Source organism: Zootermopsis nevadensis, unplaced genomic scaffold, assembly GCF_977971745.1.
Source record: "Zootermopsis nevadensis isolate Lab colony 2312 unplaced genomic scaffold, Znev_1.0 Znev_ptg000027l, whole genome shotgun sequence".
Classification (NCBI taxonomy): Eukaryota; Metazoa; Arthropoda; class Insecta; order Blattodea; family Termopsidae; genus Zootermopsis; species Zootermopsis nevadensis.
The window spans coordinates 686,885-706,884 of NW_028259159.1; the positions used below are offsets into that span (position 1 = coordinate 686,885).

At 34.5% G+C, this 20,000-nt stretch overlaps 1 protein-coding gene across 4 annotated transcripts; it reads right to left on the reverse strand.

Annotated features, from left to right (window-relative positions):
- Window positions 1-1,438: 1,438 nt before the first annotated feature.
- LOC110836501 (guanylate cyclase 2G) lies at window positions 1,439-17,908 on the reverse strand. 4 transcript variants are annotated; one of them, XM_087356526.1, is made up of 15 exons: window positions 17,756-17,892; window positions 16,998-17,050; window positions 15,191-15,468; window positions 14,239-14,330; window positions 12,642-12,758; window positions 11,692-11,721; window positions 10,620-10,745; window positions 10,233-10,472; window positions 9,335-9,463; window positions 8,183-8,312; window positions 7,739-7,861; window positions 6,286-6,499; window positions 5,067-5,285; window positions 3,355-3,446; window positions 1,439-2,958 (listed from the first exon to the last, which is right to left on the reverse strand). In XM_087356526.1, the coding sequence occupies exons 3-15, from the start codon at window positions 15,458-15,460 to the stop codon at window positions 2,833-2,835; spliced, it is 1,908 nt and encodes a 635-aa protein (XP_087212652.1). In that variant the 5' UTR covers window positions 15,461-15,468; window positions 16,998-17,050; window positions 17,756-17,892; the 3' UTR covers window positions 1,439-2,832. The 4 variants fall into 4 exon arrangements, with proteins under 4 accessions (XP_087212652.1, XP_021933436.2, XP_087212653.1 ...); XM_022077744.2 differs by lacking the exon at window positions 16,998-17,050 and having other exon boundaries at window positions 17,756-17,908; XM_087356527.1 differs by lacking the exon at window positions 11,692-11,721 and having other exon boundaries at window positions 17,756-17,893.
- Between the last annotated feature and the right edge of the window lie 2,092 nt (window positions 17,909-20,000).

Here is a 20,000-nt window from a genome sequence, read left to right on the forward strand (position 1 = left end):
ATTTCCTTAGGCTACCCAGCTACCTTGACTTTCTCTTTCTGCATCCTTTAAAGATTACTCGTTCTATTGCCTTGCAGAATTATTTATTGTCTCAAAATTGTCTCTTCAGACAATCATGTTCCAGTTTTAGCTAGTCTCCATTGTGTTTATAGTAGAAAGTGTACTTTAACAATACAGCTTTTAGTATATTTACCCAACATTAAGTGAAGCATCTGTGAAATTTATCTTTGAAAAACATTGCTGCCAGATTCTCTTGAGATGCCACCACATTGGTTCTCTGCTTGTTTGGAAGAGCCATCATGACTAAAACCTTTTAAAACAAAAAGTTCAGCTGTTACTTTCCCATTCATTTATTCAGTTGAGAATAACCCACATATTTCACTTCTAAAATCTATGGTCATTGAATTTAATGCAGTACCTCTACTGGTGATACACACATTATTCTTTGGATGCTTCCTAAACAAATATTACACCCAAGAGCTTTAATGTGAATTAAATTCCCACTGATATTCCCATACAGTATCCCAACCCTAGTCTCAACCACAAGTCTCATAGTTATTTACAATTAAATATTAAATTACATCATAAAAGAATAAGATGAAAGTAAACAAGTATCAGATCTTGTAACATACCTCTCTTCATAATGATCCCACCCTAAGAGAAATCATTTGATACCACATTCTGTACTGGCTTCATAGATTTGTTCCTTTATGCTTTATATGACAACACTGTCAATCGTTCAAATTATTTAGCATTGAATGTTAGCATGATGGTGAATAATGAATTGCAAATTATGTTGAAAGATGCAGCCATTACATAATTTTAAGTTATTATCCCACCATGTGCTGAGAGGGACTAAGGAAAACTACGGAAAACTTTGATCAGTGTTGCTGGAGTCCAGGTTGAAATTTGAACCTGGATATCCCAAATATGAAGCATTCGACTATTCAATTGATTTGTAGATTTACCTTAGGAGAGGTGAAAGAGTAGATATACTACTTCATCATGACATTTTCTTTCCTTCTTCCCTTGCATTTTACTTTATACTCTTCATTTTTATCCTTCCTTTTTAGCAACAGCCTTCAGCATCCTTGATTTTGATTGAGTTCTGGAACTTTTCAGAGGACAGGTATTCTCTCTGTTTTGTATGCTCCTTAGATTGGTTTTGTGTAGCATGTTTTGACTTCAAATGTGGCTGGCCATCTGGTTATGTGTCATCTGAGCTATCATCAAGAACAGTTTATCTTTGTAGGATTTGAGGTTTTCACAGTGGTGAGTCTGAAGGTGGCCATCTTATCTTTGTTTCAATAACCTATGTTAAGTGTTACAAAACTTGCTCATTTACATATCTTTACATATCTCTTTGTAAATATGTGCATATATATACAAGTACATATTATTTACACACATAATTAATATAGTAAACATAAACATGGTATTAATATTCTAAAATATGTCTTCCTTTATTTGTATTTAAGAACAAATATTCCAAATATCTACACAAAATGGTTCAGTAGCGGTGTCACATTCAATCCGCATGTAAGATGTACATGTATTAAAATACCACAGCATCTACAGTATTCTGCAGATTGCCATGCTTGTTCATGTGTGCACAGTGAACATTACTCATAATCAAGATGTGTGAGACTGTTTATCAGTTTTCAAAATAATTCAGGTTCAGAGTGCCCATGGTTGAGTGGTAGGGGGCTGTGTTCTTTGCAGTGTGATATCATGTTTATTTATTTCAGGTTTTACATACAGTGCAGTATATCTGACTCTCCAAATACTTCAAACTGGTCCAAGAAATGGTGTTGATTAGGACTGGATTTGTCTTTAGTCTCATTATCAAAATGATGGCTGTTTTCCCACATTCTACATTACATTATTATCAGACAAGTTTCAGATTGGCAACATTTTATATACATTTAAGAATAAGCATCTTTAATTAACAACATTTATCTGAATGTCACAGTGTAGTGGCTGACACTCATAATTTAGATTTTGAAAGTACCCAATTTGAATATTTAGCAGGAGATTGGTTAGACTGACATAATTTTTGGGAGTTCCTCAATTGCTGCAGGCATATGCTGGGAACATGCAAGTTAAAATGGACAATAACCATTTTTACATGCATCCTTCCCAGCCTATCATTAGTAATCATCATATCATTTGTCAATGCACAACTAATGTAGATGACAGTACCATTCAAGAAGAATGACATGCTGCAAAATGTTAAGCTATTAATTGGTTATTTTAAGCATTTCTTATTTGGACCTTTGACCTGCTACAGTAACATGTTTTGTGAATAAACGAAATGCTAGTTAAAAAGGTATGAGTGACACAGCTACTGTGATATATTTAGTGTATTTCAGTTGGTACATAAAAAAACAGTATTTACAAGAATGAAGTGTTCATCAACATGTCTTGGACATGGTAATTAATATTAGTTCTGGACCTTTCTGTTCATTTTATTTGACTCTGAGTAAAGAAGATCAGCTGAATATGACTGACTGCCTTTGAACTCTGAAACAAAGGTATCCTTCAACAGAAACATGACAAATAGACCAACTAAGTTTTCTTAGCCCAACTTCTTATGATCACATTGGAGTTGATATGTCAGGCTGCTGAGTGCACCCTGAAGATGGTTATTGCGTGATTGGTGATAACAAAAGAGTCCGTAATGTATTTAACTATTCTGGCATTCTCTTTTGAGGAACTGGCATTAGAAGTGACATGTCTTGAAACTGTCCAGAATGTTCTGGCTTCGTAGCTTGGAATATGGAATTTTAGTTATATAATTATTTAAATTATGACATCTTATATTCCTCTCTCTTAATCTTGCCCAATTATCTGCAGAAAGTCTGGTGCCTTCTCTATATGGATAAAGTCTTCTTCACATGAAGATATGAAGCTGTCTTCTTTTCCAAGAAGCCAGTAGGTGTTCATCATACCCTTCCCCTGGTCAGGAAAAATAATAATGAAACATAAATGTAGAAAAGCACGGACTTGTATTCTGATCATCATATATCTATTATGTAGTTTACCATTTATTACAGATATTCCACAATTTTTGATTTGTAGTTTGCAGATTTGGTCATACACAATTTCTTAGCTGCTCATACAGTATCAGGAACTAAATCATTTAAAACTGGCTGCAGTTCTCATTTACAACTAATAGATAGATTAAGAAATATATTTTTCTCTGTTCCTGTAAAGAATATAATGCTTACTACCGTGAATGTGATTCATACTTGGGAACAGAAATTTTACCTTTTCATATAACATTCCTTTACAGTGGGGAAATATTACAAGTACAAGAGATATTTGAAATATTTAAGCAACTCTGTTTAGTACCTTCACTTCCATTGGCTCTCTGCATTGTATATGATAACCACCCAAGAGATCCAAACTGTCTTTTGTCTTCTGTGATATATGTATGCGCATAGCTGCAAAGAGAATTGCACTATAAAATATCTCTGTTTTCTTGTGTATTTTATCTCTCAATATGCTTTTAATTTTTCATGAATGAAAACTAACTTGACATGGAATAAAACAACACTTGTGTAAAGAAGCTTGCTTATGGCACAGGTATTCTTTAAAGCAAGTGCAGGCAGTAATTTTTGTAGAAGATATTCATATATTTGTAAAACTATAAAACTTGGTCCCATACTCTCTGAAAAGAGCAAAGTCTTGCAAGTATTTGTAAGACAGTATTAAGAATCAAGAAGATTAAGTGATTAGGAATTGTACCAGCGAGGAATGATGTAATTTATACAGTTCTACCTCCATGGAGTCCTTCTTCAGAAGCTAATAATAACTTAAGAAATTCCCAGACTTTTATGGAACCCAAAGGTTCATAAGAGCCGCTTATTGGTCCCTGTTCTGAGCCAAATTAATCTGTCCAGATCATTTCAAAGATTTATTTTAATATTGTTCTTCCAACTATGCCTAGGTCTGCCAAGTGGTATCTTCCCTTCAGGTTTCCTGATCAAAATTTTGTATGTATTTCTGTCTCCTCCACATGTGCTGCATACTCCACAAGTCTAATTCTCCTTGGTTTGTATCATAAAGAAAAATATCAAAGTTATATTAGATGCTAATATGCAGGATGGTGTTGAAACAAATGCAGAGAGAGCTTTGCATGTGTTCATGTATCAATAACAGAATACAGACTAAAATCATAATATGAAGTAGCTAGTAATGCTTCTGAAAATGTAAGTCCCAGTATTTGAGAATGACAGTAACAAAAAAAAACTGCATTTAAGAATTGAGATCACATCAGCTACCATGCCATTCAGAATTCTTTGTCTTCACAAAAATGTAAGTTATGTATTATGTATGGATGTGAAACTTTGTCTTTCAAATTAAGAATTGAGGATGTCTGAAAACAGGGTGCTGAGGAGAATATTTGCAAAGAATGACTGTGCCATAATCAAGAAAATGAAGACAGTGACAAAATGCTGGAAAAAATTGCATAATGAGGAACTCTGTGATAGTGAGTATGGATGATAATGCACAAATGAGTCATTTAGCTAGGTGTTTAGTATAAAAAACTTATGAGTTAAAACCTTGCAGAAGGAGATTAGAATCAAGAAAGAAAATTAAGTTTGCTTAAAATTTGTATTTCTGTACTAAAAGTTAACATAAATAAAGCATTCAAAGAAATGTACATAAAATTAACAGTCCTACAAACTTTCTTCTTTCATAGTAACTACTCCAGCAATCTTGTGTCATAACACACCATCATTAACAAGACGATAATTATCATTTACATATTTGTTGGTGATCCTAGATAGAATTATTTTCTTCTGTAATTAGAAAGCTCAGATCCTTCTGAAGTTTTCACTAGCTTATGATATGTTATAGATTTACCTGTTTATTGGTAACCAAACTGTGTTAATGGTTGGCTAGTTTGCCACCATTTCAGATAAATTAGCTGTAGGTATCTGCAGGGCAACATGACTTATGACACACCAAGTCATCAAGAATCTGCAATGTGTTTGGAGTCGGTAAAAAGGAATGACTGTGGATGAACACATCAACAACTGGCACTGAATGACCCTTACCTTCTCCAGTTGACTCCATGCGAGATGCAGTGTTTATTGTGTCTCCAAACAGGCAGTAACGTGGCATTGTTGTACCAACAACACCAGCAACACAAGGTCCTGTGTTTATACCTATGCGAATCTGCAGTTTCTCACCAGGTCGATGAGGTATCACAAAATGACGAACACCATGCAGAAGGTCTAGAGACATAGTGGCAATTTCTCCAGAGTGGCGATTGCCTATAAATCAGTATATATCTTAAATTATCAGAAACAGGTTGAAATTACTGAAGTATAATTTATTTCTGCAAGTGCTTCAGGATATTATGCATTGAGCAAGGAACTCATTTTTCTGTTATTGGAAAACATCTGTGTAAATTTTTGCATTTAATAACTTAAACCTTTGGAACCGAAGCTAATCTAAATAATATTAAAAATTTAAGTTCCTACCCCAAAATATAATGTACCTTCATTAAAAGAATCAATTGGTTAATTCTTTTTATAGGGAAATGTAATTTATTCTGAGAATTGTAGGTAACCCATAAATACACTCTGTGGGCATAACACAGAATGTTAAGCAGATGGTGCATATAGTAAATACTGCTTTAGAAATGAACTAGTAATTAAAATCAAAATGCAACTAGGGACCATGATAGGTTGATTAGTAAGGACAGAACATTGACATTTTTTCTTTATTATGACAGAAACAGCATACAAACATGAGAATCTCTGGTGAATATTCTGGTCTGGTCAATAGTGAACTGCCAGGCTAAAATTGAAGGAATATAAAGTAAATGATATACTATGTAACATAACGTTGGCATAAGAATGATAATAACAGCATTGTTATTATTGCTGTTATTATCATGATTAAAAAATGATTGAAAATACCCTAGCATTGCTGTGTGATTTTTGGGGGTATTAATAATATTGCATTTTGGCATGACCTGAACTCCAGATTGGGATTTGTTTCTGATGGGAATTACTTTCTAGGGTTGAGTTGGCCTAAGTGTTTTACCTGCTTGGGATGTCTAATCCATGGCAAAATTGTGTAGTTGGTTGAATTATGGTGATAAGTACAACGAAATAAGCATTTGTACCTCTACTGGAATTTTAAACGGAGGTTGCACGGTTGAAATGTTTTCCAGTACAAATCGCTAATAAACAAAGGTATGTGGCTGGCTTCTCATTAGTCTAATTTATGTATGTTTATCATCTCAGGTTTCATTTAAAGACTCACCATTTCTTTGTGGAAGGCCTGATACAACCATGTATGCATCCCCAATAGTTTCCACTTTGTATACATCATATTTCTGGATGCGAAAGTCAAATAGGCGATACAAAGTATTGAGCATAGTAACAATCTGCATGGGAGAGCTGACAGCTGATAGTTCAGTGAAACAAACAATGTCACTGAAGTAAATGGTTACAGATTCAAAACTCTCTGCCGGAACCTTAAAGAATAAGCAAAGCATAACTTTACAAATATGATACATTTACAACTTACCACAAGTTTTGTATAGTTGAATTTTACCTATTTTTAGCACCTGATTCTAATCCAGATTGTATTTTTTACTCATTTAAATTTAATTAATTTAAATGTTAATCTCTTCATCTTCCAAATATGTTTCCACTTTAAGTGGGTCATCTGACTACCAGACATATCTTCCCACCATTCCTCCTTAATTTCTTCAAACAATTTAAATGTTAATGTCAATGTAAATTTAAAAATGTAGTCAAAATGAATGAGTGCCACTCTTCCCAAACACATATATCACACACAGTGAACATTTTACTTCCGTGAATCAGAAAACTGTGGGCATATGTGATTATTTGTTAACAGTTTATTAAATCGGATCAATAAAATCTGGTTAAATGTTGCATACTAAAATAAAACTTCTGAGGTAATGGCCATAAAAGCCAACTTGGATCTGTGTATTGGTACTACTGTGAAATGTGTCTGACGTAAGCTGTGGCAAGAAAACATTTCTCCAGTTTGGCTATATTTTGAGTTTTAATTCATTTCACTACAAGAAGTAAAGGAAACAATTTATGAACTTCTATTTTGACATGTCGGAAACGAAAAACAGAAAATAATCCAAATTCACTTTTAGCACACTAGGTCCATTAAGTTCACAGTATGAGATCACAATATAACAAGGTCCTCTGAACAGGCTATATAACATCAGTCTTACAAGAGGAGTCATTATCTTAATTTGTTATAATTTATTAGTTCAATATACTGTTAAATGCATATGTTAATATTCTCTTTACTGTTACAAATCCATAAGACTAATTACTATTATGTACGTGTCAAATAAATTACAAAACGTGCCCATACTGGTTTTTACTGAAGTGTTAAACTTTTTATCCTACTTTCTCTGAAACATGCCAGTAGATATAATTGTTAAATATCTCTTGCTATCTATGTTTTTACATGATTTATGATTATTCAAAGTAAATATACATTTTAAGAACACTGTAAGAGGATGTATGTATTTGAGAGAGTGAAGACAGTAAATTCTACAACAAACACTGACAGAAAAAGTAAATATAAATCCTAACTGTAATATGTATATTGTGGATCTAACCACTCAGGTTCAGCCACAAACTGATACTTGGATAATAAAATGCTCTCAAATCCCCTCACAAAATTCTTACAAGTGAAACTGATAAAGGCACACACAGTTTACCTGCCTCTGCTGCTTCAACTGCTTTACAACTGGTGGTGGTAACATCTGGAACAGCAGTCGGTCACTTTTCCTTTTCTCACACTTCAGCTCTAAGGTTCGAGTAATCAGTGTTCCTGCAAATGTCTGTACAGAGACATCATTTTACTCCTTTGTAACACTCATTTATATTCTGCAATGCAGCTTCAAGCATTTTTAATTTCTACCTTGTCTCTTGAGGTATTTTTAGCACTTACTGCATTGTGAAGAACACACAAGCATACATATTTTAAATGCATCTGCAGTAATTAAATTCATAAGAATTTGAAAAAGAAAGTTTATACATGCATGCACACACACAAATACACACAGTTCTCAAGTTAAACTTATTACAAATTATATTCCTCCTATGTGTCTATACAATTTTGATGACTAATTAAACATATTTTGGCAACATCATTTTCTTACCTGAATGGTTTGAGTGGCATTTCTTACAAAAAAGATAATGACTGGAGAGATGGTTAGCACCATCACCAAAATTACTATAGCAACAGCTTGCTGATGACTTGCATGATTCATATCCCAGTACATCTTCTCACTAGAATGAACATACATAACTGAGGAAATCAAACAGTAAACACATAAAGATCCATTTAAGTTCAAGATAAATGTCTTCTAGAATGCTATGCCATATAATTTCATAGAACTTTGTAACTTTATTTTAGCTGAACCAATTTGCAGAGTGAATTAAAGTTATTTAATGCATGCACAATGATGCTGTGATAAAACATAATTGCTCTCCTACAGAGCGAGCCAGAAGAAATGTAGGGTTTCACACTGTTACATTTTTTGAAGTATTAATAAAAACTATTTTCTTATCAGATTTAAGGTTTAGAGTTGTCATGACAAAAAGGTGGATACTCTGCAGAGTTCTCACAGAATAAAACCTTTCTTGAAGGAATGGTGTTTCATACTTATAGCTAGAAGAGCATACTATCAAGAAAGTAATGTTATTGTTGCCTGTTTTAAATATGAGATTCATAGGGGTGTTTTAAGAATTTGCAGTGATTAGGTGAACCAAAAGAATGCAAGGAAACATAGAGCATGTGAATGACAGTGTTATTATAATCCCATAAAATTTGACTAAGAGACATCCAATTTAACTTGAAGTTCCTGAATTATTTTTAAGAAGCATTATGTGAAAAGATCTTTATCAACACACATAGACATATTTGTGCAAGGAATCCTTGCAACTGATTTTGAAATCACTACAACTTTTTTGGTGGACTCTAGATGTGTGTTAGTTTGTGTTTAATTATTGTTACACGGAAGTCAGAATGACACAAGTTGTAAAAGTAGAGAATATCACCACAGGACATTGGGGATTTTTATTGCTAAAATTAAAAACATAATGCAGTATTTATGGCAATATGAAAACAAAACAGATAGCAACTGTGAAACACAGCCTCCTGAGGAATGTCATAACAAGATTTTAAATTAAGCTTAGATATTCTTATCGCTTCTGATAATTTCACGTGTAAGTATGTAACATCAACAAAATTTTAAATTATACTACACTGTAAAGATGTCAGTCTGCCATCAACCTACTGAGTACTCTACCTAATCAAAGAGTGAATCTTCTCTTGATATCTTCTGAGTTCTGCAAGAAAGAGTGACACTGTTGCATGATATTCTTCAGCAATATGAAAATCAGATTTCCGTGGCTCATTGGAGTAGATTTCCAGACGTCTGAAATGTCAGAAAGATACAATGACTGACTACTTTTTCAATTTAAATTCAGAGAGGTTAATAAATATGAAAAAATTACATTGATAAACAATGAGTACATATACAGAAATGTCTACTACTTACAGAAAACAAAGTTAACTGTCACTTAAAGTGAGAAAAATGAAATAAAACAAGATTTCCATCAATGCCAGTTAGAAAAATGAATTTTCTAAAAATTACATTTTCTTCACTGCATTTTTTACTCAGACATCTGAGCTTTCACTTTATAGGCTGTACAGGCTACTAGAAAGTAGAGAGTAGTTTGTATCCACTGAAAATAACTCTCCCTCTTGCCACACAAATACTGGTAGTATGGTGGATAGCACATTTACTTTCTTAAAGTAAAAAATCTAATCTCCTCTAAAATCTGTATTATGGCACAAAAGAACAAGAAGCAGCTGATAAAACTGTACAAAACTTTGAAAGCCTCCTTACGCAGTAGGCACACGTTTTGAAGTTTCCACTCTTCTCAGAAGTTAGTGTCATTGGTCTGCATGTTCAATATACAGGGACTTACAAATCAGGAAATGTATTCACTAAGTTAAAACTGTAAAATTAAACACCTCTAGCCTTATGTCATTTCATAATGTTGAATCTGTATTATTACTAAAATTAAATCAAGGAGTAAAATTTGAAGTAGACTTAATTTAAAGATTCAAAAAAGGCCCCTTTTAACATGATAATATTAGAAAGAATACTTTCTTTCAGTGGATTGTAATTAAATACTCACCTTACTGTTATATTTTCAAATAGTGGAATGTTGGCCTGAAAACGCTGATATTCTTCGTATATGACAAGTGAGAAATGTTGAGTGGCCGTAAGGTAGTCCTGGGCAAGAGAGTCATAACGCACAAACATGGAAAAACTTTCAAGACCAAGTTGTCCTCTTCCAAAATAGTACAGACCATATACAGTTGCAATACTGAAATTCTCTACGGCACAAATGATATTTTTATATGCAATCAGAAACCTGTGAACAAGAGCAGTTTTACTCACACAATTTTATATCCAACAGAACTTCTAATATATACACTTTCTAAACACAGAATCTATTTTTAACACCCCAGAAACACTCGTAAATGACACTTTGAGAAATAAATAGAACTAATTCACTCACCTCCACACACCACTTACTGAAGTCTCACGAATTATTTCTGACAACTGGTCCAGGACATACTCATTTGCTATATTATACCAATTCATTTCACGTAACGCAGAGTCATCTGAACGGGTCAGGTTTTGCCTACAAAAATATAACAGCAATTAATAAAATACTGTAAAAAATAACAGTAAAGAGCAGAGAGAAACTTACGAATTCTAACACATGGGTCTACATCCAACTCACTGTTTCACCAAAATCAAAGAATATCATAATCGTAATATCGTAAAAAAACTATGTAATTTATATTTGATTAGAAAAAAAGTATTGTATTTGTGCTATGACATGTTCTACATCCTTGGCTTGGACCTATGAAAGATCTATGAAATATAAATAAATTATATTCTATTCTTATTGCAATAGCAAATTATTGTGGCACCTGGACTAATTAATATAAACAACAGTACTTGCTATTAACTATGGTGAAACAACACCTACACTTATATATTCTGCAGGATATTTATAAAATATTTCGCTTACATTTCTATCTATACGGTTGTAGTTTTGCATATATATATATATATATATATATATATATATATATATATATACACACACATACTCGCACGAAGTAGCCCCGATTATTTAACCTAAACGGGACCGAAGGACGTTGGATAATCAAAGATGTCGGATAATACGGAAGACTTAAAAATAGACGAGGGTAAATATTAATATAAATTGAGTTTACAGCCCAAATTACGATACGAAGATATAATACAGCATCAAATGATGACACGTTGGATAAAACGGAATGTCGGATAACCGAAGGTCGGATAATCGGGACTCTGTTTTTTATTATAATCCCTGAATATGAACTGTAACTGACCAAACAGCATCCGATCATTAAAGTCTGTGTTTTTGTGTGTGTATAAGTAACTTTATTTTGGGAAATGCGTGTCATTGCTTATTTTCATAATATCAACTATGGTGTTACGGGTTCCTCCAGAAATCAGATTGAAACAACAAAATCATAAGGATTTCTGATAGCAAAACTAATTTTTGTTTGCATTTTAAGCAATTCATAACTTACGCCATTTCCAAAACTCCTTGGCGCTTAGCACTAGAAAAAAGATAGAATGAATTAACAAACAGCCTACCAGGCTGTATTTTTAAAACAAAACTGTAAGAAAGATTTGAGGTTCTCAAGTAGGCGAATGTTAATATATCTGTCTTCTGGGTTGTTGCACCGTCTAATCTGGTAGAAGTTTACCGAAGTTTCAGAGGCGCGTGTTGCCTCTATCATCAAAAACACCTCTAAAAGTCCGGTAAACTTCTACCAGATTAGACGGTGCAACAACCCTGAAGACTGCCATCTTCAAAACTAAAAGTATGTCGCTAAGGAAGAGAAGAGCAGAGTTACTAGATATTTGAAACTCCGTCGTCTATCCTGAAATAAGATTCGAATGCTTTCAGTACTGTAGCCCTCTGCTTCCTATATAATGCTTATTGATCCTATTAGTGGCTTAATTTACGGTCTCTTTTATGTCGTACAAAATGACGCCCTCTACGAGTCTTTCAGCAGGTTTCATGTTCTTATTTGTTTTCTTTGTGACTCGTAAAGAAAAGAATCCTGGTGAATCGGAACAGTTTTCAGTGTTCAAGCAGTACAGAGCAATCTGTTACGTCAAAGGGAGGGTAGACAAGAGAGTCCTACTTTGTCTTCTTGAGAATAAAGTCAAAGTGGGTAAATCGTTCATTGAAACACACGACATACTATTATTAAATTTATGAAATTAACTTATTCGAAATTATTGACATTGAATTACTTACTACCCTAGCCCATGCGGTGAAATGTGAGCAACACTGTTTGTTATGCTGGCGTGGAGTCTATTAACATCCATTAATACTGCAGTTTGAAACTGCTGCATTTTATTTCGCCAGTATCGCGTGTCATCGAGTCTAATGGTGACTGATAATGTTTATCTAAATAGGACTATACTTTGCTCTTAGCTAAGTGTTCATGACAGAAATTTATTTTACCTGAAATGGTCCATGTGACGCTGAAAATGTTTATCGCCTTTAAACACTTCGTTCCAGTTTCCCCAACATAATGATATCTTTTCGTTGGTTTCCTTAAATATTGAATTTAAACTGGTCCTGTGTAAAAAGAAGATACCATTTACACTGAATTATTTACAACTTTAATTGAAAAAATTAGATGGAAGAGACGACACGTCACAGTTTTCTCCCATATGAACTAGAATAAATTTTTCAGACATCGCAACCGTGATGTCACGTGGTATATATAGTAGGTGCTATAATACTGCCGGGTGTCACAACACAGAGGACCGCTGAGGAACAAACCCAGTTGCTTCTGGCAAGCGGGCGAATAGATTTTTCAATTTCTCTTCTGCATCGACATGTTTTAAAAGTCGAAGAGATAATTGACATTAAAACCTAACACAATGGAACGCAATCCAACAGTGGCACACGCCTCGCCTTTTGCAATATTAGAAAATTTATTACAGTATCCAAAAACTCCCGCCAATGTACCCTATACTGAACTAACACATTACATTTCACACCTTCGCATCCGTATGCTTTAAAATACATTTGAATATTATCCTTTCATCTTTCAAGTCTACATACTCCAATCAGTCTATTCCCTTCGTATTTTCTGGTTTTATTCATTACCTGATGAGACATGAGCTATAAAAGAACATCTATAAGAAAATACACTGAAAGGTTGAAGATTTTCCGACTGAAATTCTTGTTGTCTCCATGCGTGCCATATGTCTCGGCCATCTTACCTTGCATTTGGTATTTCTAATAATATCTGACATAGAATACAAATTATAAAGTTTTTCAATAATATAAATATCTATATCTTCATATTAAGGATAAAAGAATTGCATACAAATCAATAATATAACAAAATTTGTAGGATTTGAACAGGATTTCCCACTAAGGAGGGTTGAATAAAAAATTTCGAAAGTTCCATCCACTCCTGTCTTCAGACGATAGGTTACTATTAAACTGAGAGTCTGTTTCATTTATGAATTTTCATTTCTTGTTGCATCGGCTGTAATAGAACATACGCCCTTTTCTGTATACCTACTAATTCCTTGTCATTCTGGGGTGGCTAGAGTCGAACCGGGTACTTTTTGACAACTGATTAAGTACACTGTGCAATAGGTTAACGATATCTGTGTGTTAGGATATTTAATTATTTTTCCTAAATCTACGGGTTGGGTCCCTGCAGCTGAAACAACAAATGATATCCAAATTAAGGATTATCAAAATAATGTCAATAAATAACAAGGGAACATTAGATTGCAGTCTTCTTGGTTGTTGCGCTTTGTAGTCTGATAAATTTGGTGAAAATCTACCAGACTACACCGCGCAACAACCCAGAAGACTGCAATCTTCAGACTCACCGTTGTGAAAACCTCAAATCCTACAAAGGGAACATTATACTCCGAAACGTCATTCATATCAAATCTGCTGACGACAGTGGACCATGTCTATCAAGATCATGTAATGAAATGGTCATTGTAACAATCATCTAGAGACACAAAAGACGGTATTTGATAATAACTGGGTCGAAAAACGTAGTAAGCACTAGGTACAGGCGTACCTGTTCCCGTCGGTGAAGATGTAGTATGCAACTTGGCCTCGTTCGAATTGAAGGGTTGTCAGTAATTCAACTACTTCAGCTGTTAGCTTAATCTGAAAGAAAAGCCACGCATGACGCATTACGAAATGACAGTAACCAATTGATGGTGTATGCTGTCAAATATCTGTCCTTCTTCTCAATAAAACCAGCGTCTTCTACTGTCATCATTGCAGGCCTAAAATATCCGAACATCACAACAAGTATTTTAATCACCGTTGAAATTTGCTTAGTTTATATTCTTAACCATAACACATGCATTAGAATATGCGCAAATACTTTAATTATTTGTCCATGGAAAAGACCCGTCGAAATTTAGTGTCGTATTATTTATTTTGTATCTTATCTTCTTTATTTATACTTCTAGAAGCTGTAAAATGTCTAATGTACTTGAAAAAACATTCTCCATTCAAGCTACACGTCCGGCCCATAAGAATCTTATTCATTTCTGTACTTTACGTAATTATATTAGGTTACCGCAGGCCTGCTTGTACAAATCACGAAACTTTGATTCGTGTATCTCGTGCGTACTTACTTCATCTGACTTCATGGGGCAGAGTCCTTCTTGAGAAGGTAATAGTGCTCTCAGCTAGTCAAGAAATTCCTAGCCTTTCCTCGAACCCAAAGTTCTACTACCGTGTTCACAAGAGCCAGTCACTGGACCTTATACTGAGTCAGATTAATCCTTTCACAACTTTCAAACCTATTTTAATATTATCTTACTATTATTTAACCTGTCATGGCACTTTGTTACAAAAGGAGTGCACACACAGTACGTCCGAAAGACTTGATAAATTCTGTTATTTGGTTTATGCCTCAATGTTCAGCTTCGGCAAAACCAGAGTTGTAAATTTTCGAGTTTATCAAGTTTATATTTACTTTGGATACTTCGCAATGCTGAGAGGGAGAAATTCACCTGTTTGTTGATGGCCATGGCGTCTCTATTGGCAAGAGCGACGCTCACCATGGTGCAGCAGTTCTGTACGATTAGCGCCGCGATGGGAATGAAAGGAAGGATGATCATCTGAAACAGGTAAAACCTCTTGCCGGTCGTTGAACTCGGGTCCACGCGGAAACAGCCAACTTTCAAAGCGACCGTAGCGGACCCTTCTATTGTACATTCCGATGACGCTGAATGGCGGCTTGGAGTCTGGTGTTGTATATCTGTATTTGTTAGTGGGGTCATTACAACACCTGGAACAGAGTGAAGGCCGAAATACGTTGTTAGCAGCGATTTCTTTCACAGCTGTGTTGTGATGCGAAGACTGTGCTGAACCATCGAGTTCCTCAAAGACGGCAAACTTATTGAGTATCCCAGAGATTATTAGGTATAAAAAAAGATTCTACTTCATAGAGAACATGTTTCTTGTGGGCTATAAGTTTTGATTTCACCGACTTATTAATCAATATATTTAAATTTTTTATTTCGTTATAAGATTAAGGCAGGGACAGATGTCTCGTTATCACGGTGGGACAAATGTTTAAACATATCTGCATTTTGTGGAAATGTGATGTGTAGGCCTACCGAAGTGTTCTTATGTATTATAAATGCATCTATATAAGATTAAAACACTTTATACAGAAGCACTTGTTATCTTATTTTCTGTAAACCTTAGTATCTCATGTTACTAAATCCAATTATTTGCCTTTGCATCTAGTTTCTGATTCCTTTTAATATATAATTATGTTATTTTAGTATAGAGTATGATTACTATAAACTGATATTTTACATGTTTACAACAGGTGTTCTCTCTCCGGAAAGGACGCGTACTCTTACGTACGTCTATTACTGGGTGAGCTGATTCGTTTCAAGTCGAACGAACACGGTTTGATTATGCAAAAAATAGGGACCAGAACGAGCAAAGTACATAAAACTACGGGCTTCTGATTTTGAAGAAGAAAACCACGATAGGCAGACTGATTTTTAATCACTGAAGTGGAGGAAGATCGAATATTTAATTGGATTATGGTATTTACGAGCAGATCAAATAATGCAGCAGGAAAAGTATGTAATCTTACAGCCTCTGTGCATAAACATGATTTCACATACTCATGGAGAGATGAAGAAATACGTAAAAAGTTTTGATTGGTAAGCCTAAAGGGAAGAGCAACCCGGAAGATCTAAGGCTAGATGGAAATGTAGTATTGAAATGGAAAAATTTGGTAGGATTTATAAATAGCTCTTTCATAATGAGAGCACTCAAACCGTTTAAGAGTGTGTTCTGCAAAGAAAAGGAAGGAAAAATTGCAGTAACGAATTTCATAGTTGCGAGTATATATATATATATATATATATATATATATATATATATATCCTGAATAAACAACAGAGGCGTAAACAGGCTTTGATCTAATACAGAACCTAAGATACACAGACAGTCAAGGGAAGAGAATGAAAAGGTTGAAGTGCGAACAAGAGCCGACAACTTAACACACCAAGAAAACATTTAATCACCATGATCATGGAAGTGATGTCAAGAATCAATAAATAATTCCAGGTCTTAAACGGAGTCGGCACGGGTTATAGAGGATTGACAAAATCCATGTCTTAACCTCTTGAGAAAGAAATAACTCTGCTTTTGCCAATAGTCTCATTAACAGTGTACTAACCTTGTGCAGAATCAATATCAGATTGTAGTAGACTGTAATTATTAGGAGATTTCATCGTACGGGAGATTTTTTATCAGCAAAAAGAACAAAATCATAACAATAATAATAAATACCTTAGCATTATGGTGCGCATGACTTGACTTCTAGACCGCGATTCGCCACTGACCTGAAATAAATGGATGGATGGATAGATGGACTACTGATTTTTGATTTACTAACTTCGATTCATCAAAAGTTCATTATGTTAGTGGTGTACATTGAAATCTGGGATGAAGTGTGGAGTGAATGGCAAGTGAATAGGGAACCAAATAAATCAATTTATAGAAAAAATTAACATGACTAAATCCATAAACAAAAGGCGAACCATCAGTTGTAAATGCACGGATAATCAGAACATTGTACACCCCAGATTTAGGTGTGCACGTGACTCGACTGCTTTTTTAATTCTTTAGTAAACAAAGATACGTTTGGTCAGTGGCTAAGTACAGAATCTGGAATAAATGTAAACTTTAAATCGATTAAAATAAATGAATAAATTACTAATAAGAAGGAGACTTGGAGATACCATGGAAAGTGATTGGTCAGATTCACACTCCATAAGAGCCCCAGGTAGACTGGACATGACTGCGAAGAAAAATAATTATCCCGTCGAAAACCAAACTCCAGTCTACATTCTACAGCATATCACATAGTGACTGAGCTGTCCTGATTCAAGAATGAATAATTTAACGAAAACAATATTTCATTAATTAAATTAAAAAATAAATTAACTATTTAATAAGATTTATGAGTAATTTCAAAGTCATTATTAACCAATGAAGCACATCAATATTCTTTTAAACATAAGTGAAGGAGAAGAAGTTCGTCCTACCTGTGGTCGGAGAGCCGAAGCGGCAAGTGTCTCCGTATTGCACATGTGCACATGTGTTCACCTCCACGCGGTGACGACTAATAAAAGAGAACGTAACTGCGTTCCTTCATATTCCGCCTGGACCATGCGCTATCACAGAATGCTATCAAACCACCTGTGGAGTAAGCAGAGGAACTACTGTGTTGAGAATAGGGAGTTCAAGCCTCGGAGGGTTGACGTAAAAGGTCACACAGTTCGTTATAATGGTTAGTGCACAAATCCATACTCATGACATAGATGAGTATTGACTAAAAGTCCTTTGGGATTCTTCTTGGAATTCTTCCGCTAAATTGGCAATGTATTCCAACACTATGTGCATCGTCCTCTTATTAACATTTTTAATCTTAGAATACTTCGTTCTGCACAGAGCCAAAGGATACTTTCAAGTAGCCCAAGATCGATATTTTTCAAAACACGTAGACATGAAAACTGACGTTGTTTAGAAATTTTACGAACACAGGTAGATGGCTTGTTTGGATCGATAGTTGTAGTAATTAAGAGACATTACGAGGTTAGAAGCAGGAAGCAATCCCTAATAGACAATATATAATTTTGGAAGAACAAGAGAACCTGCTTGGGCTTCAAGGCGTCGAGGTCATTTGGAATGAAAATAGGAATAAACTCGTATTTTCGTCGTGTTTAAATTAATTAACTTTCAGATCTGGTCCACTTCAGGAGACAGGGGAGACGAAGATGTTTAGGGAAATTTAAGTTAAAATCATCGTAACTTGTTTCTATAAAATTCCATTTTAATCCCATGACGAAAACCAACACGTCACACTTGCCAAATAAGAGTATTACTGTGTTCTTGAAGATTAATCATTATTTTTAACAGTAAATTTGAAGAAACTAAAATAGATGTGGAAATAATTTAATTTCATGATAGATTATATGGCACATCCTCCTTTAAGGAAACATAAGACTAGCTCCTGGTAAACTTAATTCTCCAGGAAACATCCTACGCCAATAAGAAGCTGCAATATTGCTATTAACCGAAGCTCAAATAAACCACGAGAAGAGATGTCTTCAAGATAGTCATGTTACTTCCTTCAGCCAATATGCCGTTTCGTAGATACGGTCCTTAGAATGCCGTGTCATATTTGTATCTTATTAGGTCTAACGGATGTTCGTAATATATACATTAATATCTTTATTTGAAGCTATTCGAGACGCAGTTGTTCTATCTGGCATTCAAATATTCACTACTTGCTCTTGAAATTAACAGCATCGAACAACTTTAACGCAAATGTAAATTGGTCATAAAAGATAAGATAGCAGATAAAGTTATGAAGTCTCAGGGCGCTTGCTAAGTTTTTGATAACACTTTAATTTTACTCTAACCTCATTACCATACCATTTTATATAATTCAGATTCTCATATTGTCCCTCATATTAGTGAACAGGTCATTGTGAAATAACGAATCTAAACTACAGTCTATATCACGAGGAAAGTTTTGTCTGTAATTATTTACAGTGTGATCTTCAACTGCTTAACTTCGCGCCCACCTAGAAATATCACACAATCCTTCCGGGCATCGGAGCAGAAATTGAAAGAAATTGACTGAAAGATCGAGTATTAAATATGGCAGTTACGTACGTTAAGAGAATGCTGAGGCAAAGCTTCGCATTTTGGACATTACTGAACTTTCTGCAGTCCTTCAAAGCACAGAATTTTCGTGAGGCGGAAGGGGCGAAGGCTTAATTAAATGTGAAGACGGCTGTCATCTGGGAACGGAAAGTTGAAATTATCCTGGAGAGGAGAATCGAACCGAAGAAAATATTAACAGCAGTAGAACAAATTATGAGTAATTTTAAATAAATGTTTGGGAATAATGCTATTTGTAATATCACAAAATAGACAAATATTATTCTATTATTCTGTACTCAAGTTTGCTTTAAACGTACGCTGAATGAAAGTTTATTTTCAGGTGTAGGAACAGTCCCATTTCTCTTCAGTAAAGACTTCAATTTGACACTGATTCTCTTTGCATTAGATTATTATTCTACAAAGGATGACGTAATTTCCTTAAATAATGTTACACCTTGGGCCTCAGTAATTGGCAATTAGTCTGTCTCTGGAAATAGAAAATGGAGTCTTTATTATTCTTCTACATTATAGAGAACAGTACCTTTGCAGAGTCCTTGCTTTGTCATATGAGTAGGAATCGCTTGGTCTGTAATAAATGCACATACAATTCTAAGACCT